Source organism: Ovis aries, chromosome 5, assembly GCF_016772045.2.
Source record: "Ovis aries strain OAR_USU_Benz2616 breed Rambouillet chromosome 5, ARS-UI_Ramb_v3.0, whole genome shotgun sequence".
Lineage (NCBI taxonomy): Eukaryota > Metazoa > Chordata > Mammalia > Artiodactyla > Bovidae > Ovis > Ovis aries.
In genome coordinates this window covers 19,592,978-19,615,412 of record NC_056058.1, presented here as the reverse complement: position 1 = coordinate 19,615,412, position 22,435 = coordinate 19,592,978, and the positions used below count along the sequence as shown (strand labels likewise).

At 38.4% G+C, this 22,435-nt stretch overlaps 1 protein-coding gene across 4 annotated transcripts in view; it reads left to right on the top strand.

The window, feature by feature from the left end:
• The window catches only part of RAD50 (RAD50 double strand break repair protein), a 258,372-nt gene that overhangs the window by 192,280 nt on the left and 43,657 nt on the right, over positions 1-22,435 (top strand). For all 4 annotated transcript variants that reach the window (XM_042250243.1, XM_042250244.1, XM_004008637.5 and 1 more), the window contains 8 exons: positions 7,056-7,184; positions 7,401-7,566; positions 9,612-9,805; positions 10,218-10,424; positions 11,506-11,688; positions 12,585-12,742; positions 18,910-19,085; positions 19,583-19,820. In XM_042250243.1, the coding sequence (XP_042106177.1) occupies positions 7,056-7,184; positions 7,401-7,566; positions 9,612-9,805; positions 10,218-10,424; positions 11,506-11,688; positions 12,585-12,742; positions 18,910-19,085; positions 19,583-19,820 (1,451 nt within the window). The remainder of the gene's footprint in view (positions 1-7,055; positions 7,185-7,400; positions 7,567-9,611; positions 9,806-10,217; positions 10,425-11,505; positions 11,689-12,584; positions 12,743-18,909; positions 19,086-19,582; positions 19,821-22,435) is intronic.

Sequence of the window (22,435 nt, the reverse complement as noted above, 5' to 3'; positions counted from 1 at the left end):
CTATATGTTAGGGTTCTGTCTTAGGTCTGTGTTCAGTCTGAAGATCTTGCATTTGAGAGTAAACAAATTTGTAGTATTAAATGAGTCATGTCACTAGTTTTTAACAGTGTAATGACTCCGCCTTACAGTTCTGTATTCTTAAGAAGATTAATTTTAATCGTTCATTTATTTACGGTAATCGTTCATTTATTTACGGGTGCACCGAGTCTTTGTTGCTGCCTGCAGGCTCTCTCTCGTTGCTGTGAGCGAGGGCTGCCTTTTGTTGCAGTGCACAGGCTTCTCATTGTGGTCGCTTCTCTTGAGCACAGGCTGTAGGTGGTTCAGTAGTTGCAGCATGCCGGTTCAGTAGTTGGTGGTTTATGGGCTCTAGGGCAGGTAGGCTTCAGCAGTTGTGGCTGTGGGCTCAGTAGTTGCAGCTCTCAGGCCCTGGACCACAGGCTCTGTAGTTGTGGTGGGCTTAGTTGCTCCGTGGCATGTGGGATTTTCCTGGACCAAAGATTGAACGTGTCCCCTGCATTGGCAGGTGAATTCCCAATCACTCTACCCCCAAGGAAGTCCAAAAGAGATCATTTTTAAATTAACAGGTCTTTCTTTGCAGTTTTTATAATTTGTATGATGTTCTTGACATTGTGCAAAATTTGAAATTGATGTGTAGCATGTTGATATATTTACAAATGAGTGAGATTTCTGAATTCTGTGATTTGTAAGCAAGACTTTAACAGAATCCAATTCATTAATTTCATAAGCATGCATTAAGTGTTTCCAGTGTGTCAGGGTATATACTATGTTTGGAGCTACAGGTGCAGAGAACAACAGTAGTGTCCTTTCCATTTAAGGTATTACTGGTCTAAAAAAACATTTTTTTAAATGGGTTTTTAAAGTAGCAGAGGAAAGTTTAAAATTTTTTAAATTATTGATTTGTTTTTTTTAAACTCTCTTATAAATACTGGTATAGATATTTGAATTGTAATCTGAAAATAGCTTGGTTTTCTGTCCCAGTGCCTGTTGACATGAATGCATCCTTTAGTGAGTATTTATTGTTTTGTGCATAGCACTGTGCTAGGTACTCTTGAGGATTGTTGTTGTTAATCAGTCGCTAAGTCATGTCCAACTCTTTTGACCCCATAAACTGCAGCATGCCAGGCTTCTCTGTCCATCACTATCTCCCTAAGTTTGCTCAAGCTCATGTCCGTTGAGTCAGTGATACCATCCAACCATCTCATCCTCTGTCACCCCCTTCTTCTCTTGTCCTCAGTTTTTCCCAGCATCAGGGTTTTTTTTCCCATGAGTCAGATCTTTGCATCAGGTGGCCAAAGTATTGGAGCTTCAGTTTCAGCATCAGTCCTTCCAATGAATATTCAGGGTTGATTTCCTTTAGGATTGACTGATTTAATCTTCGTGATGTTCAAAGGACTCTCAAGAGTCTTCTCCAGCACCACAGTTCGAAAGCATCCATTCTTCAGTGCTTAGCCTTCTTTATAGACCAACTCTCACATGCATACGTGACTACTGGAAAAACCATAGCTTTGACTAAACAGACCTTTGTTGGCAAAGTGATGTCTCTGCTTTAAAACACTGTCTAGGTTTGGTATAGCTATTCTTCCAAGGAGCAAGTGTCTTTTAATTTCGTGGCTGCAGTCACCGTCCGCATTGATTTTGGAGCCCTGTTCTCTTGAGGATAGGGAAGCCAGAGACTTAGACTTTGTTTTTAATGATCTAATAGTCTAGTTGGAGAAATAAAGAATATATTTTGAAAGATAGTTAGGATTACAAAGAAGTAAAATGAAGAGCTGTAGCAATGTGAATGATATAGTTTAAACATAGGTTCTTTAAGAGCTTGAAGATGGTGATTGTGGCACAATTGAAAAATGAAAAGAAAATAGATACATTGGACTTCATGAAAATAAAAAACTTTTGTTCAGCAAACTATACCTTCAAGAATGCAAAAAGACCACACACAGAATGGGAGAAAATATTTGCAAGTTATATATGTGACAAGGAACTTTTATCTGTAGTATATGAAGAATCCTTGTTGTTGTCTAATTGTTAGGTTGTGTCCAACTCTTTTGCAGCCCTTTGGACTGTAGCCCACCAAGCTCCTCTGTCCATATTTCCTAGGCGAGAATACTGGAGTGAGTTGTCATTTCCTTTTCCAAAGGATCTTCCTGACCCAGGGATCAAACCCACTCCTCCTGCGTTGGCAGGCAGACTTCACTGAGCCGCTAGGGAAGCCCCAGCCAAGATAATGGTACTGCTGCTACAGCACAGTGACAACACTGATGGAAGCCGACACGTTTCTGAGAAGTAGAAACTCCTCGGTTACAGTAACAGGTGTTCTTGTTTGTTGCCGTTGAGAATTAATCCAGTTCTTTTTGTTAGACTGCTCAATATATTTTCTGAATACAGTTTTTTCCCCACAATTGATATGAATGATCACATTCATGAAGGACTTTCTGTATGCCCAGTCACTGCTAAGAATGCTTTAAAACATATTATACAAGCCCCGTGGTAACCCTGTGAAGTTTTTCAGACAAGAAAAACAGGTATTCATACTGGAAGTTAGGGGTAAACCTAGGATTTAATTCCAGGCCTCTTTTCTCCTTTGGTCAGATTTATCAAAATATAATTTACTTTTAATAAAATCCACACTTTTGTAATTACTATTTGATGAGTTTGGACAAACGAATACAGCAGTATTACTGCTACTAGTACAGTCAATATGTGGAAACTTCCCATCACCCCCAGAAGTTCTTTCAAGTCTGTTTGTAGCCAGTCTGCTACCTCCACTCCCAGCCTTTGGTAGTCACTAATTTGTTTTGTGTTTTGGCCTTTTCCAGAATGCTACATCAGTGGAATCTTGCATTATGTAGCCTTTGTGTCTATTAGCGTAATACTTTAAAATCTATCTATGTTGTTGCATGTTTGAGTAGTTCATTCCTTCTTATTGCTGAGGATATTCCATTTTAAGGATACATTGCAGTTTGTTCATCTGTTCTTTTGTTGGTGGACATTAGGTTATTAACAGCTTTTAGCTATTACAAATAAAACTACTGTAAACTTCTGTATAGAGGTCTTTATTTGGAGATGCGTTTTCATTTCTTTTGGGTAACTTCCTCAGAGTGGGTTGTGAGGTTATATATTAAGTGTGTGTTTTACCTTAGATGCCAAACTATTTTTCAGAGTGTCACTTTGGTAGTCTCATAACAGTGTTTTAAGAGTGTAGTTGTGCTTCATCCTTATCAGGACTTAATAGTACTATTTTTTATTTTAGCAATCAATAAATGTCTGATTGCTGTTGTTGTTGTTCAGTCGCTTAGTCCTGTCTAACTTTTTGCCACCCCACGGACTGCAGGATGACAGGCTTCCCTGTCCTTCACTATCTCCCATAGGTTTCTCACATTCATGTCCATTGAGTTGGTGATGCCATCCAGCCATCTCATCCTCTGTCGCCCTCATCTCCTTTTGCCCTCAGCCTTTCCCAGCATCAGGGTCTTTTCCAGTGAGTCGGCTCTTCTCCAGTGAGTCAGCTCTTCTCAGGTGACCAAAGTATTGGAGCTTCAACTTCAGCATCAGTCCTTCCAGTTGAATATTCAGGGTTGATTTCCTTTAGGAGTGACTGATTTGATCTTGCTGTCCAAAGGACTTAAAGAGTCTTCTCTAGCCCCACAGTTGAAAAGCATCAATTCTTTGGTGCTGACCCTTCTTTATGGTCCAACTCTCAGGTCCATACATGACTGCTGGAAAACCCATAGCTTTGGCTATATGGACTTTGTCAGCAAAATGTCTGCTTTTTAATGTGCTGTCTAGGTTGATCATAGCTTTTCTTCCAAGGAGATTTTTACTTCATCAAAATTAACATTTTCTTATAGCTTTTGCTTTTTGTTTCCTATCTAAGAAATCTTTGCCTGACCCAAGGTCATAAAAATTTTCTTCTTGAAGTTTTATAGTCTGAGTTCTTATATTTAAGTATATTTCAGGTTAATTTTTTAATACGGTATGAGGTGAGGTTGAGATTTACTTCTTTACATAGATGTCCAATCATTCCAGCTCCCAGAGCCTATAGTCTTAATTGTTATACCGCCTTGCCTCCCAGTGTCATCTCCCATTTTTAAGTATGGGACTCTGTACAAGTCCTCTGAGTCTCCTGCTGTACTTAGCATGTACAGGCACACTTTGCTTTATTGTGCTTTGTAGATAACTGATTTTTTTTAATTGATTTTTTTGTAGTGACTCTATGTCAAGCAAGTGTGTTGGTGTCATTTTTCCAAGAGCATTTGCTCATTTTGGAAGACAGCTGTGCTCACCTCTGTATCACCAACGCCATTTGCTCACTTTGTGTCTCTGTGTCACATTTGGTAATTCTTGCAATGTTTTAAGCTTGTTCATTGTTATATTATTATGGTATTTTGTAATCAATGATCTTTGGTGTTACTACTGTAATTGTTTTGGGGTGCCACAAACCACACCCATATAAGACAGCAAATTTTATTGTTGTACTTCATTAAATTTCTCTTTTTAAGACAGACGCACATTTAATCGATAAATGTTGTATGTGTTCTTACTGCTCTACCAACTGTCGATTCCCCTTTCTCCCTCTTCTTCTGAGATACCCATTATTGAAATTAGACCAGTTATTAACCCTGTAAGGGCCTCTCACATCTTTAAGAGACAGGAACAGTCACACATCTCTTACTTTAAATCAAAAGCTAGAAATGATTAAGGTCAATGAGGAAGGCATATCAAAAGCCATCACAGGCCAAAAGCTGGGTCTCATATGTCAAGTGGTTAGCCAGCTTGTGAATGCAAAGGAAAAAGTTCTTGAAGGAAATTAAAAGTGTTACTCCAGTGAACTCATAAATGATAAGAAAGTGAAACAGCATTATTGCTGATGTGGAGAGTTTAGTGGTCTGGATAGAAGATCAAACCAGCCACAACATTCCCTTAAGTGAAAGCCTCATCCAGAGCCAGGTCCTAACTCTCTTCAATTCTGTGAAGGCTGAGAGAGGTAAGGGCGCTGCAGAAGAAAGGTTTGAAAGTAGCCAGAGGTTCTTAAAGTTTAAGGAAAGATGCTGTCTCCCAAGACTTCAGAGTGCAAGGTAAAGCAGCAAATGCTCATATAGAAGCTACAAGTTATACAGAAGACATAGCTAAGACCATGAATGAAGTTGGCTTCATTGTACAGTAGATTTTCACTGTAGGTGAAATAGCCTTATACTGATAGAAGATACCATCTAGGACTTTCATAGCTAGAGAGGAAAAGTCAATGCCTGGCCTCAAAGCTTCAAAGGTTAGGCTGACTGTTGTTAGGGACTAACATAGCATGTAACTTTTAAGTGGAAGCCAGTACTCATTGACCATTCTGAAAATCTTAAGAGCCCTTAAAAATTATGCTAAATCTACTATGCCTGTGTTCTATAAATGGAGCAACCTGGATGACAGTGTATCTATTCACAACGTGGTTCAGTGAATATTTTAAACCCATTGTTGAGATCTGCTCAGAAAAAAAATTTATATTTCAAAATTTCCATAATTTTGCTCATCAACCATGTATCTGGTCAGCCAAGAGTGCTGATGGAGATGTACAATGAGATTTATGTTTTCATGTCTGCTAACATAGCATCCATTCTGCAGCTCATGGATCAAGAAGTCATTTTTCATTTTCATGTCTTTTTAAGAAATACATTTCATAAGGCTATAGTTGCCCATAGATAGTAATTCCAATGATGGATCTGGGTAAATTGAAAACCTTCTGGAAAGGATTTACCATTCTAGATGCCATTAAGAATATTCATGATTCATGGGAACAGATCAAAATATGAACATTGTTTTCTTTTAAGATGTAATACTATTGCACACTTCTACATGGTAGTGTAAACAACTTCTGTATGCACTGTGAAGCCAAAAGATTTGTGTGACTTAGCTTTATTGCAGTAATCACTTTATTGCAGTGGTCTGGATCTGAACCCGCTTTGCCTAGGTGTCATAATGATTAGAGGGAATATATAGCAGCACTTAGTACAGTGTCTGCAATATAGCAAGTCTTCAATTGCTGATAGCTATGACTGTTATTGATAATTGTTTTTTAATCTCTCATTCAGCTAACATACTAAACACTTGTTACATGTGCTGGGGAAGCATTGGTGAACAAAGTGAATGATGTTTCTATGATAACACATTACCTACTAATACATAAATCATAAGATACGGTATCAGTGAAGTGAAAGTCGCTGAGTCATGTCCAACTCTTTTCGACTCCGTGGACAACACAGTCCATGGACTTCTCCAGGCCAGAATACTAGAATACTGGAGTTGGTAGCCATTCCCTTCTCTAGGGGATCTTCCCTACCCAGGGATCGGACCCAGGTCTCCTGCATTGCAGGCAGATTCTTTTCCAGGTGAGCCACCTTAGTATAATTTAGTAAATGACATTGAAGTTGAGGATGTGTTTTGGTACAGGTATGAAAGCTTACAGTTGATACCCGCAATGTGTTAGTTTAAAAAGTGTCTTAGAAGAGAAATTGGTCAGCCTTAGAATTGTAGAGGAAAACACCAGAAGAATATCCCCAGCATCATCCAAGGAGGGAATTTTGTGAGCCAGGTCAACCATATTCCTAGGAGGTGAGGCAGCCAGCTGTTGCTAGAAGCAGGCCACTGAGATCATTTGTCACATTTCACTTGTGATGCAGCATGAGCTTCTAGTCCACTCAATAGTTCTAATTTATTTTTTAATAAATAATTAGCCTTTTAAGGATTAAGTTCTTAAAATGTGGTACTTTACATAATGTGACTCCAGTTACTCAGTGAGTGAATGACTTTTGTGAGAGGTGATGAAGGTAGGGGGTGGGCTTTGGAGTTAGAAGGGAGTTTATTTCCTTCTTTTCTTTATGAGCTATAAGGAGTTGCATGAGTTACTTAATGTCTAAAATCCTCAGTTTCTCTGTGCTCCCTTTATAGCAATGTGACTAAGTGACTGGCCCTGGGACATGTTATTTATCTTCAGTTATTTGCAGTGTAAACTATAGTGAATTTTACTTATGCAGGGTGTTTATTTTCAGAATCGTCTAAAAGAAATTGAACAAAATCTCTCTAAAATAATGAGACTCGACAATGAAATTAAAGCTTTGGAAAGCCGAAAGAAGCAAATGGAAAAAGATAATAGTGAACTGGAACAGAAAATGGAAAAGGTTTGTGGTGGTGGAATTTTGTTCTTCTTCAGAATTTTGAGATTATTGTAATGAACCTCATTTGGTCCCATTTTGTCACTCGTTCCCAAACATAGACATCTTGATGTTTGTGTTACTTCCACGTTTATGTTAAAAGGAAGGATATTGAATAAGCTCTGATTCATATTTTGTACCTCAGTGTGATACCTTGTTATACTTTATTTTGGTTCTACACAGGTTTTTCAAGGGTCTGATGAGCAACTAAATGATTTATATCACAATCACCAGAGAACAGTAAGGGAGAAAGAAAGGAGATTGGTAGACTGTCAGCGTGAACTGGAAAAATTAAATAAAGAATCTAGGCTTCTCAATCAAGAAAAATCAGAACTACTTGTGGAACAGGGTAGGACAGTGTTTACTTGTTTTTTTTTTTCTGTATTATAATATTATGCATTTTCTGTATGAACGATAAATCTCCAGGGAATTATGCTGTGTGAAAAAAGTCAGTCTCAAAGATTATAAATCAGATGTTTCCATTTCATGTGACATTTTGAAACACTAAAATTTTAGAAATCTAGAGTAGATTAGTGATTGCCAGGGTCACCCAGTAGGAGGAAGAATGGGAGGAGGGTTAGCATGATGGTGGTTTCATAATTATTTATTTATTCGCTTTGGCTGTGCTGGGCCCTCAGGGCTGCACAGGCTTTTCTGTAGCTGCAGAGTGGAGACCTCTCCCTAGTTGTGGTGCCTGGGCTTCCCATTGAGGTGGCTTCTCTTACTAGAGCATAGGCTCTAGGACATGCTCAATAGTCACAGTTCCCGGGCTCTAGAGGACTGGCTCACTAGTTGTGGCACACAGGCTTAGTTGCTTCATAGCATGTGGGGGTCTTCCCAGATCAGGGATCAAACCCATGTCTCCTGCACTGGCAGGCTGATTTCCTACCACTGAGTCACTAGGGAAGCCCTGGTTATGGTTTTAAAAGAAGAGGGGTTCTTGTGGTATTTGAGCTGTTCAATATCTTGACTGTCATGGTGAATGTAAGAACCAACACGGCTGATAAAATCATATAAAACTTAAACACACAGATACAGTTTAAACTGGGGAAATAGAAGATTGATGGATTGTATTAGTCTCATTATCCTTAATTTGATATACTATAGTTTTGCAGAATCACTAAAAGAGAACATTGTTTTTCTACTCAACAACAGTTCTGACATCAGATGTGTAGGTTTTTCCATACTAAGCAATTTTCCCGTTATCAGTGGACACCAGGTGTCCTGTAATTTCATTCATTTCTGACATTCCTGGTCCGAAATTAGCACAGACCCCACAGATTAAGGCTCAGTCCCGTGAAACTGTCCCTCACTTTGCTTCAGATGCCACTCCCAAGGCCCAGGTTGTCTAGCACCTGTACTTCTGACCAACTGACTGTATAAATCAGGGGTTTCCACAACTCCTTTCTCAGGTTCAGTAATTTTCTATAACTCTTCCTAGAACTCAGGGAAACACTATTACCAGGTTATTAAGAATAGAGCTCAGGAACAAACAGATGAAAGAGATGCATAGGGCAAGATATGGGAGAGGGACATTGAGCTTCCATGCCTTCTCCACATGTGTGACTTGCCCAGCATCTCAGTGGAAGCTCTTTGAGTGTCATTGCTTAGGGTTTTTATAAGTTGCATTAGGTAGGCCTGATTGATTAAGTCATTGGCCATTGGTGATTGAACTCAGACTTCAGCCCCTCCTCAGAAATGAGAGGGGTGGATATTGAAACTTCGGACTCTCTAATCACATAGTTGGTTCCTCTGATGACCAAGTCCTATCCTCCAAGAGTCACCTCATTAGAATCAACTCAGGTAAAGTTGAAAAGGGCTTACAATGAATAACCAAAGATACTCTTCTCACCCCTATCACTGGGAAATTCTAAGTTTTTGGAGCTGGCTCAGATAGTAAAGCGTCTGCCTTCAATGCGGGAGACCCGGGCTCGATCCCTGGGTTGGAAAGATCTCCTGGAGAAAGAAATGGCAACCCACTCCAGTCCTCTTGCTTGGAGAATCCCACAGATGGAGGAGCCTGGTAGGCTGCAGTCCATGGGGTCGCAAAGAGTCAGACACGACTGAGCGACTTCACTCACTAACTCACTAGGTTGGGCATAACTTTCCTTCCTTCTGAAAGAAGCAAGTGTCTTTTAATTTCATGGCTGCAGTCACCATCCACAGTGATTCTGGAGCGAAAGAACAGAAAATCTGTCACTGCTTCCATTTTTTCCCAAATACGGATTTCTTACTGTATCTCAATAATATAGTTACCATTGGGGAAACTGAGCAAAGGGTAGAAGAGATCTTGTTCTATTATTTTCTTTTACAGTTGCATGTAATGTACAATTATTTCATTTTTTTTTAAAAAATCAACTGATAAAAGAATTACTATGATTATGTTTTTTAAAGGCCGTCTACAGCTACAAGCAGATCGTCATCAGGAACATATGCAAGCTAGAGATTCATTAATTCAGTCTTTGGCAACACAGCTAGAATTGGATGGCTTTGAGCTTGGACCATTCAGTGAAAGACAGATAAAAAATTTTCACAAGCTTGTGAGAGAGAGGCAGGAAAAGGAATCAGAAACTGCCAGCCAACTGTTGGTAAATACTGTTATTTTCTTTTGTTTGTATCACATTGTCTAGTTGAATTGTTTTAATTTTTGGGTAGATCTTATTTTGTCATATTTTTGGATTAATGTTATTCATTAAAATTAGCTATGAGGTAAAATTAAAAGCTTTATGGACGCAAACTCTGTAAACTTGATAATTGTAAAAGTACAAAGGAAATACAGACCTATGTTTCTTATTTGATTTTAGGTAAAAGTTCTTTTTAAAGTTAATTTTGAAGAAGTTTGCTCATAGTTAATAATAATCATCTCTGAATGATACTCATTACATTTTTATGCTTTTCTGTATTTTCCTCAAATTATATTACTTCTGCATCAAAGAAACTTTTCCTTAGTGGTGTTTTTTTGTGAAAAATTAATGCTTACGCTTCTTACTATGTATTTAGAATGACTTCACACGAAAAGAGGCTCTGAAACAAAAACAAATAGATGAGATAAGGGATAAGAAAACTGGACTGGGAAGAATAATTGAGCTAAAGTCAGAAATCCTAACTAAGAAGCAGAATGAGCTGAAAAATGTGAAGTACGAATTACAGCAGTTGGAAGGCTCTTCAGACAGGATTCTTGAACTGGACCAGGAGCTCACAAAAGCTGTAAGATACTCTGGGTAATCCAGTAATTTTAAGGTGTAAGATATTTGGAAGTAGTTTACCTTTTGCTAGTCCTAGGATTATGGCATTTTAATAAAAATGTCAACCTTGTCTGTCAGTCTCCTGTAAAATGAATTTATTTGACTGTCTTAATCACCCATCTCTAATCCTGAAACCTGGTGTGCTGAAAATGAGAATCATCTAAGGAAGGTTTAAAAAAAATACTTAAGCTTAGATCTTAAACCTTCCAAATAAAAGTCCCTTGAGAGTGGGATGTGGAAATGTGTGTTCAAAACAGAACTGGGTGATTCTCACAAGTACGTTAGTTGAGAACCACTTGTCTCAGCTTAAAAAAAGTAGTATTTTCCCTCTAGGTTCCACACACTGTAGATATTATGATTAAATATTGATTAAATATATGATTATTGCCATGTTACCACTTTTTCTGTGGTAGAAAGTTCCTTAGCCCACTTCTTCCTTTGGTGAATTTCCAAAATTTCTTCTCCATTCCTAATCTGTTCTCTTCCCTCATGTCTCTGTTAGCAAAATAAGCATCCTAAAACTTGGTAAATCCCCTCTTTAGGTCCCATCTTGAAAATTTAAGTTTGTTTTTTTTTTTTTGCTCCCAAACTTAACTGATAGCGTATATTTTTGTCAGTTTAACCCTTGATCACAATATTGGTCTGTTGTGATGGAAAGATACTAGATACTGGTCAGGGACCACATCACATTTTCTGTACGCTAGGCAGTGTGTGGTGAGTTACATACTTCCTTGATAAATGCTTAATTATTCACTGAAGAGTCACTGAACTGTATACTTAGGCATATTTTTCTTAATTTTGCACTAATTTTCATTTTCACTCCTGTTTGACTCTTGTAGATTTATTTACTAAGTCTCTACTCTTATAGTAAGGTAACTTCGTAAGATATTTCTTAAAAAGTTTATTCCTTCTGTTTTTCTGTTGTTGAATAAAATCAAACTAATATTTTGACCATTCTGAGGAGTAGCTGATTTCTAATACACTCTGCCATCATTTTAACCCAAAACGTGTAAACCTGTTCATTTGTTTGAATTATCAATAAGGAGCGTGAGCTAAGCAAGGCTGAGAAAAACAGCAATGTAGAAACTCTAAAAACAGAAGTAATAAGCCTTCAAAATGAGAAAGCAGACCTAGACAGGACCCTGCGTAAGTTGGACCAGGAGATGGAGCAGCTAAACCATCACACAGCAGCACGCACCCAGATGGAGATGCTCAACAAAGACAAAGTATGACCTTCTGTTTATTCTAATTATACTCTCTGGTGTTTAAAACAGTTTATCTTGCATTCATAGTTGTTATGCTATGAAGTATTTAGTTGGTATTGGCTTTATATTTTAAGGGTTAAGTGAGCTTTATGCTCTATAAAATAGACTTTTAGGCTTAAAAACTGTACTCTAATTACAAAAAATAACAGTGCAAAAGTGTTTACACAAACACACACATGTACATTTCTATTAATTTTTATCATATATCATACAGAAATTTTGATCTTCTCAAGTGACTCAGTGGTAAAGGATCTGCCTTCCAGTGCAGGAGGCTCAAGAGACTCAGGTTTGATCCCTGGGTCAGGAAGATCCCCTGGAGAAGGGAATGGCAGTCTATTCCAGTGTTCTCCCGTGGAGACTTCCATGGACAGAGGAGCCTGGCAGGCTAAAGTCCATGGGGTCACAAAAAGTCAGACATGGCTGAGAGATTGAGCGTACATGTACAGAAGTTTTAATTTTTGTGTCGTCAGACCTGTTATTCTTTCCTCTGATACTGTAAGAAATTTTCGAGAGCTCCCTAGTGGCCAAGTATTATTGGCAGTTTCACTGCCATGGTCCAGGTTCAGTCCTTGGTGAGGCTACTGAGATATCCCACAAGCTGCATAGCACAGCCAAAATTAAAAATTTTTTTTTTTCTTTTTCTCCTTGCATTTTCAGTTTTATTTTTAAGCCTAGAACTGTAATCAATCTAAAATTTGGTTTTATTCTTTATGTAATGTGGAGATACTGAGTTTTGTTTTTTTTTTTTCATTTTATTTTTTTTATTTTATTTTTTTTTTAAATTTTAAAATCTTTAATTCTTACATGCATTCCCAAACCTGAGTTTTATTTTTAAAAGATTTTTTTTTTCCCTTTAGGCTGATAAAGATGAACAAATCAGAAAAATAAAATACAGGCATAGTGATGAATTAACTTCGTTGTTAGGATATTTTCCCAACAAAAAACAGCTTGAAGACTGGCTTCATAGTAAATCAAAAGAAATTAACCAGACTAGGGACAGACTTGCCAAGTTGAAGTAAGTAATTATAACACTTGAAGATGTAATAGAAGTCTCTTATGTCTTGCTTTCATTTTTAATTGTTTTGAAATCGTTTATTATCATTAAATGGTATGTCTTATTAATTGAATTTGATTCTCCTATATTTTACAAATTAAGTAAAATGGCAACAGTGATTTGAGCTTCTTGTTCCTTAAAAGTTTGCAGAACTAAGAGAAAGAATTAAAATATTCCTGTGTAAAAAGTGAGACTTGAAAATACAAAACTCCTAAAAGGTAATGTGGGGAAAAGTTTCGTTATCTTGAAATTGGCAATGATTTCTTGGTTATGACCCCAAAAGTACAGGCAGCAGAAGCAAAGCTAGACAGTTGGGACTAAATCATACTTAAAAACTGCTAGACAACAGAGGGTAAAGGCAATCCACATAATGGGAGAAAACGTTTGCAAATGATGTATCTGTTTAGGTGTGGAGGTTGTTGTTCAGTCACTGAAGTCATGTTCAACTCTTTGCAGTCTCATGGACTGCAGCATGCCAGGGTTCCCTGTCCTTCACTATCTCCCGGACTTTGCTCAAACTCATGTCCATGGAGTTGGTGATGCCATCCAACCATGTCATCCTCTGTTGCCCCTCCTCCTGCCCTCAGTCTTTCCCTGCATCAGGGTCTTTTCCAGTGAGTTGCTCTTTGCATCAGGTGGCCAGAGTATTGGAGCTTTAGTTTCAGCATCAGTCCTTCCAGTGAATATTCAAGGTTGATTTCCTTTAGGACTGACTGGTTTGATCTCCTTGCTGTCCAAGGGACTCTCAAGAGTTTTTTCTAGCGCCACATTTCAAAAGCATCAGTTCTTCAGCACTCATCCTTCTTTATGGTCCAACTCTCACCCATACATGACTGTTGGAAAAATTATAAAATGAAATGAGGAAAGTCAGTCAGTTGTGTCCGAATCTTTGCAACCCCATGGAGTAGCCTGCCAGGCTCCTCTGTCCTTGGAATTCTCTAGGCAGGAATACTAGAGTGGGTAGTCATTCCCTTCTCCAGGGGATCTTCTCAACCCATGAATTAAACCTGGATCTCCTGCACTGCAGGCAGATTGTTTACTGTCTGAGCCACCAGGGAAAAACCAGTTTTGACTATATGGACCTTTGTTGGCAAAGTGATGTCACTGCTTTTTAATACATTGTCTAGGTGACCATACCATCATGATTATCTGGATCATTAAGACCTGTTTTTGTAGTTCTTCTGTGTATTCTAGTCACCTCTTCTGCTTCTGTTACGACCTTGCTGTTTCTGTCCTTTATTATGCCCACCTTTGCCTGAAATGTTCACTTGGTATCTCTGGTTTCCTTAAAGAAATCTGTAATTTTTCCCATTCTATTGTTTCCCTTTATTTATTTGCATTGTTCACCTAAGAAGGCTTTCTTATCTCTCATTGATACTCTCTAGAACTCTGCATTCAGTTGAAAATATCTTTCCCTTTCTCCTTTGCCTTTCGTTTCTCTTTTCTCAGCTATATGTAAGGCCTCCTCAGACGACCATTTTGGCTCCTTGCATTTCTTGTTCGCATTTCTTGTTCTTTGGGATAGTTTTGGTAACTGCTAGTGTTACAAACCTCCATCCATAGTTCTTCAGGGACTCTGTCCACCAGATCTAATCTCTTGAATCTATTTGTCATCTCCACTGTATAATCATAATGGATTTGATTTAGGTCATACCTGAATCGTCTAGTGGTTTTCCCTGCTTTCTGAATTTTGCAATAAAGAGTTCATGATCTGAGTCACAGTCAGCTCCAGGTCTTGTTTTTGCTGACAGTATAGAGCTTCTCCATCTTCACCTGCAAAGGATGTAATCAGTCTGACTTTGGTATTGACCATCTGGTGATGTCCATGTGTATAGTCATCTTTTGTGCTATTGGAAGATGGTGTTTGCTATGACCAGTGTGTTCTCTAGGCAAAACTCCATTATTTTTTGCCCTGCTTCATTTTGTACTCCAAGGCCAAACTTGCTTGTTACTCCAGGTGTCTCCTGACTTCCTAGTTTTGCATTCCAATCCCCTATGAAGAAAAGGACATCTTTTTTGGTTTTAGTTCTAGAAGGTCTTATGGGTCTTCACAGAACTGTATGACTTCAGTTTCTTTGGCATTAGAGGTTGGGGCACAGACTTGGATTATAGTGATCTTGAATGGTTTGCCTTGGAAACCAAGATCATTCTGTTTCTTTTGAGATTGCACCCAAGTACTGCACTGATGCAAAGAGCTGACTCATTGGAAAAGACCCTGATGCTAGGAAAGATTGAGGGCATGAGGAGAAGGGGGTGACAGAGGATGAGGTGGTTGGATGGCATCACCGACTTGATGGACATGAGTGTGAGCAAACACCGGGAGATGGTGAAGGACAGGGAAGCCTGGCGTGCTGCAGTCCATGGAGTTGCAAAGAGTCAGATACGACCAAGCAACTGAACACCAACATCAACTGCATTTTGGACCCTCTTGTTGACTATGAGGGCTGCTCCATTTCTTCTAAGGGATTCTTGCCCACAGTAGTAGATATAACGGTCATCTGAGTTAAATTTGCTCATTCCTATCCATTTTACTTCACTGTTTCCTAAAGTGTCGACGTTCACTCTTGCCATCTCCTGCTTGACCACATCCAATTTACCTTGATTCATGAACCTAACATTCCAGGTTCCTATGCAGTATTGTTCTTAGCTGCATCAGACTTTACTTTTACCACCAGTTACATCCACAACTGAGCGTCATTTCCCCTTTGACCCAGCCTCTTCATTCTTCCTAGAGCTATTTCTTCACTATTTCCCGGTAGCATATTGGACCCCTACCAACCTGGTGGGCTCATCTTCCAGTGTCATATCTTTTTGCCTTTTCCATGAACAATATGAACAATAAATATAACAGTTAGGGGTTAATATCCAGAATATATAAAGAACTCCTACAATGTGGTAATGAAAAAACAAATACCCAGATTAAAAAATGTCAAAGGACTTGAGCAATTTCTCTAATAGATATACAACTAGCCAACAAGCATATAAAAAGATACTCAGAATCGCTAATCATCAAGGAAATGCAAATCAAAACCATGGTGATATATCACTCCATACCAGTTAGGATGACAGTTATCAAAACAATAGGGAGTACAGTAGTGTGTTATAATAACCTAAAGGAAAGAGTGATATGCATGTAACAGAATCACTTTGCTGTGCAGCTAACACTAACACACTGCAAATCAACTATACTTCAATTAAATAAAATAAGTTTTTAAAAAACCCAGAAAACAAGTGTTGAGGATGTTGAGAAATTGGAGCTCTGTGCACTGTTCATGGGAATGTAAAATGGTGCAGTTACCGTAGAAAACCTTGGAGGTTCTTCGAAAATTAGGAAAAGAATAACCAGATGATTAGGCAGTTCCACTTGTGGGTATATATTCAAATGAAAACATGATCTCAAGGAAATATTTGTTAGTCCATGTTCACTGCAGCATTATTCACGATAGCCAACAGGTGGAAGCAACCTGAATGCTTATTGATGGATGAATAGATAAATAAAATTTGATAATGTATAATGGAATATTATTTATCTTTGTAAAAGAAGGAAATTCTTCTGTGTGTTGATGAACCTTGAGGATCTTAAGTGAAGTATACTAGTCACAAAAAGTACTACATGGTTCCACTTACATGAAGTATTCAAAGTTGTCAAACTCTTAGATACAGAAAGTATATATATTGGAGGTTCAGAGTAGCCAGAGGATGAGGGCGGGGTGGGGTGGGGTGTGTTGTTCAGTAGGTATAGAGTTCAGTTTTGTAAGATGAAAAAGCTTTAGAGATCTGTTACACAGAAATGTGCATACAGTTAACACCACCATGCCGTATAATTTTAAATGGCTAAGGTGTTAAATTTTGTTTTTTCCACAGTTTAAAAACAGTGATCAATTTTTTTTTGAAATATCACCTTGAGTGGTGTTTAGATAGGAGGGTGAAAAATCCTACACATTTTTGAGGAAGATGGTGAATTTGGCCATGTTAAATTTGTATTTCTTGTGGAAATGTCTGTTAGGGAATAAAATATTAGAGTTTGAGGTTTAGTAGATTAGAAGTTGTCGCTTTGCAGATGATATTGGCGTCAGTAGTACATGTCAACTTGGAGTTATTCAAAAAGAAGAGAGAGAATTGTAGTCAGATTCCTGGAAAACACCAGCATTTAAACTGTTGGCAGGCAGAGGAAGAGGAGCAAGAGAACCAGATGCCCAGGGAGCCAGGGTGAGAGCAAGAGGAGAGTGTTGTCTAGTTTGCCTTGAGAAACTATTCTTCCAAGGAGGATCCCAAATGTATGTGCTGCTGTTAAAATAATGACCTTAATGAGCATGCTCAATGGCTAGGATGGTGAAAGCATCATCTGCATGTTATTTTTTTCCAAATTTTTGCTGCAACTCACAATGGAAAGTATCAAGATGAGGCACGTGTGCACTCATGCATATTATCTGAAACGGATTTCTTAAAATAGTACCAACACTAACTACACTCAGTCCACTCCAATATATTCTACATAATATGTTCAGTTTTTCAAAATATGCTGAATATGATACATTAAATTGATTACATGACTTACCTAATGTATCAAAACCTGTAAATCAAAAACCCCTGATTTGTATGGGCATGGAGGCTGGCTAGGATGATATTTAAGCGTTTGAGTGAAAATTAATTGTACCAGTGAGCAAAGTCTTTGATGAATGAGAGGGAATGAGTGATCCGGTTGTAAAAATTAGTTTGGCCAAGATGTCTGTTTGGTTTTTCCTCTAAGGTGGTTCTGGTAGCACTAGTTGTCTTTAACTTCATTCAGAGCAATTTTGTTAGATTGTAGTATGACAGCTGTCCCGTCAGCATGCTTTTTAAAATAAATAAATAAATAAATAAAACATCCCCAAATTGGTGAATTTTGTGTAGCCATTTTAGTATTGAAGATGAAAGAGAAAAGCAACATTTTCACATATTATGCTTTGTTATTTCAAGAAAAGTAAAAATGCAACTGAAACACAAAAAAAGATTTGTGCCATATAGAGAGAAGGTGCTCTGGTTGAAAACAGTCAGTGTTATGCCATATGGGATGTAGCTGCCATACTCAAAATATCCACATCAAGCTCTGAAAATCATTTGCACCAGCTTGGTTGTGTTAATTGATTTGATGTTTGGCTTCCACATAAATCGACTGAAAAAAACCTTCTTGACCATATTTCCACATGCATTTCTCTACTTAAACATAACAAAAAGTTCCATTTTTAAAAGAAATTGTGACAGGCAATGAAGAGTGGATACTGTACAATAATGTGGAATGGAAGAGATTGTGGGTCAAGGAAAGTGAACACCACCAACCACATACCAAAGACCAGTCTTCATCCAAAGAAGCTGATATTATGTATATGGTGGGATTGGAAGTGAGTCCTCTACTATTAACTCTTTCCAAAAAACCAAACAATTCCAACAAGTACAGCTGCAAATCAGACCAACTGAAATTCTCTTAATGGAAAAAATTTCAGTTCTTTGGAAGACCATAAAAGGCACCTGGAACAACTAGTTCTTTGCTCAAAACAATAAAGTTTTTGGAAGATGGAATTATGAGTTGCCTAGAAAATGGCAGAAGGTAGTGGAACAAAACGGTGAATACATTGTTCAGTAAAGTTCTTGGTGAAAATGAAAAATGTCTTTTATTTTTACTTTAAAACCAAAAGAACCTTTTGGCCCACTCATTGGATGACAGCAACAAAGAGGGAACAAAGGAAAAATGTTTCACTGGAGGAATGGAAGTACAGTTTTGAAAGGGTTCACACAGAGTTAAGTGAATGCTCTCCTTTTTTCTAATCTCCCTCCAGTTGATCTGTGAACATATTCTCCTTGCTAAGGTTCTTAATGCAAGATCTAAGACCATGATCCCGCCTCAGACCAAGCAGAATTCGGTCTTTTCACATTTTTCTGGGAGCAGGTGTCTGGCCAGAGTGAGTCGGTGTACTATAGGAGGAGAGTGCAGGCAGCAGTGGACTGTTGCCATGACTTCTAAAAAAGAAAAGGCACCTGGTCACAGCAGACTTTTGTCGTATTTTCTGGCAGAGTTTGTCTTGTATCTGCCTTCACACTTTGAATTCATTCCTCATATTTTAAAATTGTAATCTGTTTTCTTATTTTAGCAAGGAACTAGCTTCAGCTGAGCAAAATAAAAATCATATAAATATTGAGCTAAAAAGGAAGGAAGAGCAGTTGTCCAGCTATGAAGACAAACTGTTTGATGTCTGTGGCAGCCAGGATTTTGAAAGTGACTTGGACAGACTTAAAGAAGAAATTGAAAAATCGTCAAAACAACGAGGTAAGTTACCATCTTTATGTTATCAGGGCATTTTCATGTTTTTGAATTTTTGTTCACAGGTAGCTATTAAGGATGGGAGATTTAAAAACTTGGTGCTGGAGCCCGGTGGCTCAAGTTTCAGTTCTGGTTCTACAACCTACTTGGTTTATAACTTTGGACAGATTATTGAAACTTTTTATACTTCAGATTCATTACCTGAGGACATAATTGCCTCAGGATGTTGGGGAGGAGTAAATGAGACTATAGTGTCTGGCACGTAACAAGCTCTATAAGTTTTGTTATACTTTTTGTGTTAATCAGAAAATATATAAATCTGAATGTATTGTGCCCTTGAGAAGATTTGAATGTCAGAATTTTTATTTCTTTCATAGTGTGTTTATAAAGCAAGAAGAGTATCATGTATTTACAGAAAAGGATAGAAATATATTAACAAAACCATATTTTATATGCATCTCACTGAGAATATATATATATATATATATCTGTTTTTTAAATAGCCATGTTGGCTGGAGCTACGGCAGTTTATTCCCAGTTCATTACTCAGTTGACGGATGAAAACCAGTCATGTTGCCCTGTCTGTCAGAGAGGTTTTCAGACAGAAGCTGAATTACAAGAAGTCATCAGTGATTTGCAGTCCAAGCTGAGGCTTGCTCCAGATAAGCTCAAGTCGACAGAATCAGAGTTAAAGAAAAAAGAAAAGCGGCGTGATGAAATGCTGGGACTAGTGCCCATGAGGTGAGAATAGCAGTTTCCCGTTACCGTGTCTGTACAGCAGCACTGTAAGAGATACCTGTCTACCTCCTAGCATAGGCTGGGTATTCAGTAAGCAAGAGTTGAATGAATAAAGGTTAAAGTCAGAAATCTAAGCCAGTATGTTCCTCTCCTGTTAATTTATGTGATAAGAAAGAATTTTTTTTTTTTTTTTTAAATAAGTTTGTTTCTTAAACTACTCACAGGATGGATACATTCTTTACTCTGTGTGAGTGTGTGTGTGTTTCATTCCTGAGACTTGGGTTGAGGGCAGAAATTTTTAAATCTAAATTTTCAGACTGTTTGCTGATGCGTCACTTTCTAAACGCAGCAGAAGAATTAAAGTACTGGAAAGCCCCCCCTTAAGAGACAAATCTTAAGCTATACTTACGTTTTTCTCATTTCCAGAAAGAATGAATTACAGATGATTTCTATTGTTTATTTTTCCCTCTCTTCTATAAGAAATCCAGATGATGGTCTATTTATACATAAAATCAAGTCAGAGAGTGTGTGCAGATTGCTTTGGTATTTCCCAGAACACAGAGCAAAAAATGGTCACAGAGACCAATAAGACATGACCTTCATGGAGCTGATGATCTTTGTAAGAAAAAAAGCGCTCATAATTAGATGTAGAAAGCTAGACTTGATAAAGAACTTAATTGGTTCAAACAAATGCATTAGTTAGGAAGAAAGAAGCCAGTGGACTACAGAATGAGTAGAATTTTGAGGGAAGGAGGAGGAATGTAAAGCACAGAAAAGTTGATTTGACTCATTAAAGAGAAGGAAAGGGAAGAGGGAAATTAGACCAGTGTGTATAAAGGACAGGGAAGAGTGAGACATGTGGTGCAGTAGAAACATTATCTGGAGTTTGAGAACCTACCTGTAGTGACTGATTCCCATAAGTAGGGAAGACAGAGCTGCATTATTATGTTCATTCCTAGTTACAGTCTTTTAGGTGATGGGGAGCCATCCTCAGGGATTTATTGAAAAATGTGTTTTAGGAAAATTAATCCAATGTTCAGTTCAGTTCAGTCGCCCAGTCATGTCCAACTCTTTGTGACCCCATGAATCGCAGCACGCCAGGCCTCCCTGTCCATCACCAACTCCCGGAGTTCACTCAAACTCATGTCCATTGAGTCGGTGATGCCATCCAGCCATCTCATCCTCTGTCGTCCCCTTTTCCTGCCCCCAATCCCTTCCAGCATCAGAGTCTTTTCCAATGAGTCAACTCTTCTCATGAGGTGGCCAAAGTACTGGAGTTTCAGCTTTAGCATCATTCCTTCCAAAGAACACCCAGGACTGATCTCCTTTAGAATGGACTGATTGGATCTCCTTGCAGTCCAAGGGACTCTCAAGAGTCTTCTCCAACACCACAGTTCAAAAGCATCAATTCTTCAGTGTTCAGCTTTCTTCACAGTCCAACTCTCACATCCATACATGACCACTGGAAAAACCATAGCCTTGACTAGATGGACCTTTGTTGGCAAAGTAACGTCTCTGCTTTTGAATGTGCTATCTAGGTTGGTCATAACTTTCCTTCCAAGGAGTAAGCATCTTTTAATTTCATGGCTGCAGTCACCATCTGCAGTGATTTTGGAGCCCCCCAAAATAAAGTCTGACACTGTTTCCACTGTTTCCCCATCTATTTCCCATGAAGTGATGGGACCAGATGCCATGATCTTAGTTTTCTGCATGCTCAGCTTTAAGGCAACTTTTTCACTCTCTTTCACTTTCATCAAGAGGCTTTTTAGTTCCTCTTCACTTTCTGCCATAAGGGTGGTGTCATCTGCATATCTGAGGTTATTGATATTTCTCCCGCAGTCTTGGTTCCAGCTTGTGCTTCTTCCAGCCCAGCGTTTCTCATGATGTACTCTGCATATAAGTTAAATAAGCAGGGTGACAATAGACAGCCTTGATGTACTCCTTTTCCTGTTTGGAACCAGTCCGTTGTTCCATGTCCAGTTCGAACTGTTGCTTCCTGACCTGCATATAGGTTTCTCAAGAGGCAGGTCAGGTGTTCTGGTATTCCTATCTCTTTCAGAATTTTCCACAGTTTATTGTGATCCACACAGTCAAAGGCTTTGGCATAGTCAATGAAGCAGAAGTAGATGTTTTTCTGGAACTCTCTTGCTTTGTCGATGATCCAGTGGATGTTGGCAATTTGATCTCTGGTTCCTCTACCTTTTCTAAAACCAGCTTGAACATCTGGAAGTTGTTCACGTAATGCTGAAGCCTAGATTGGAGAATTTGAGCATTACTGTACTAGTGTGTGAGATGAGTGCAATTGTGCGGTAGTTTGAGCATTCTTCGGTATTGCCTTTATTTGGGATTGGAATGAAAACTGACCTTTTCCAGTCCTGTGGCCACTGCTGAGTTTTCCAAATATGCTGGCATATTGAGTGCAGCACTTTCACAGCATCATCTTTCAGGATTTGAAATAGCTCAACTGGAATTCCATCACCTCCACTAGCTTTGTTCATAGTGATGCTTCCTAAGGCCCACTTGACTTCACATTCCAGGATGTCTGGCTCTAGGTGAGTGATCACACCATCATGATTATCTTGGTCATGAAGATCTTTTTGTACAGTTCTTCTGTGTAT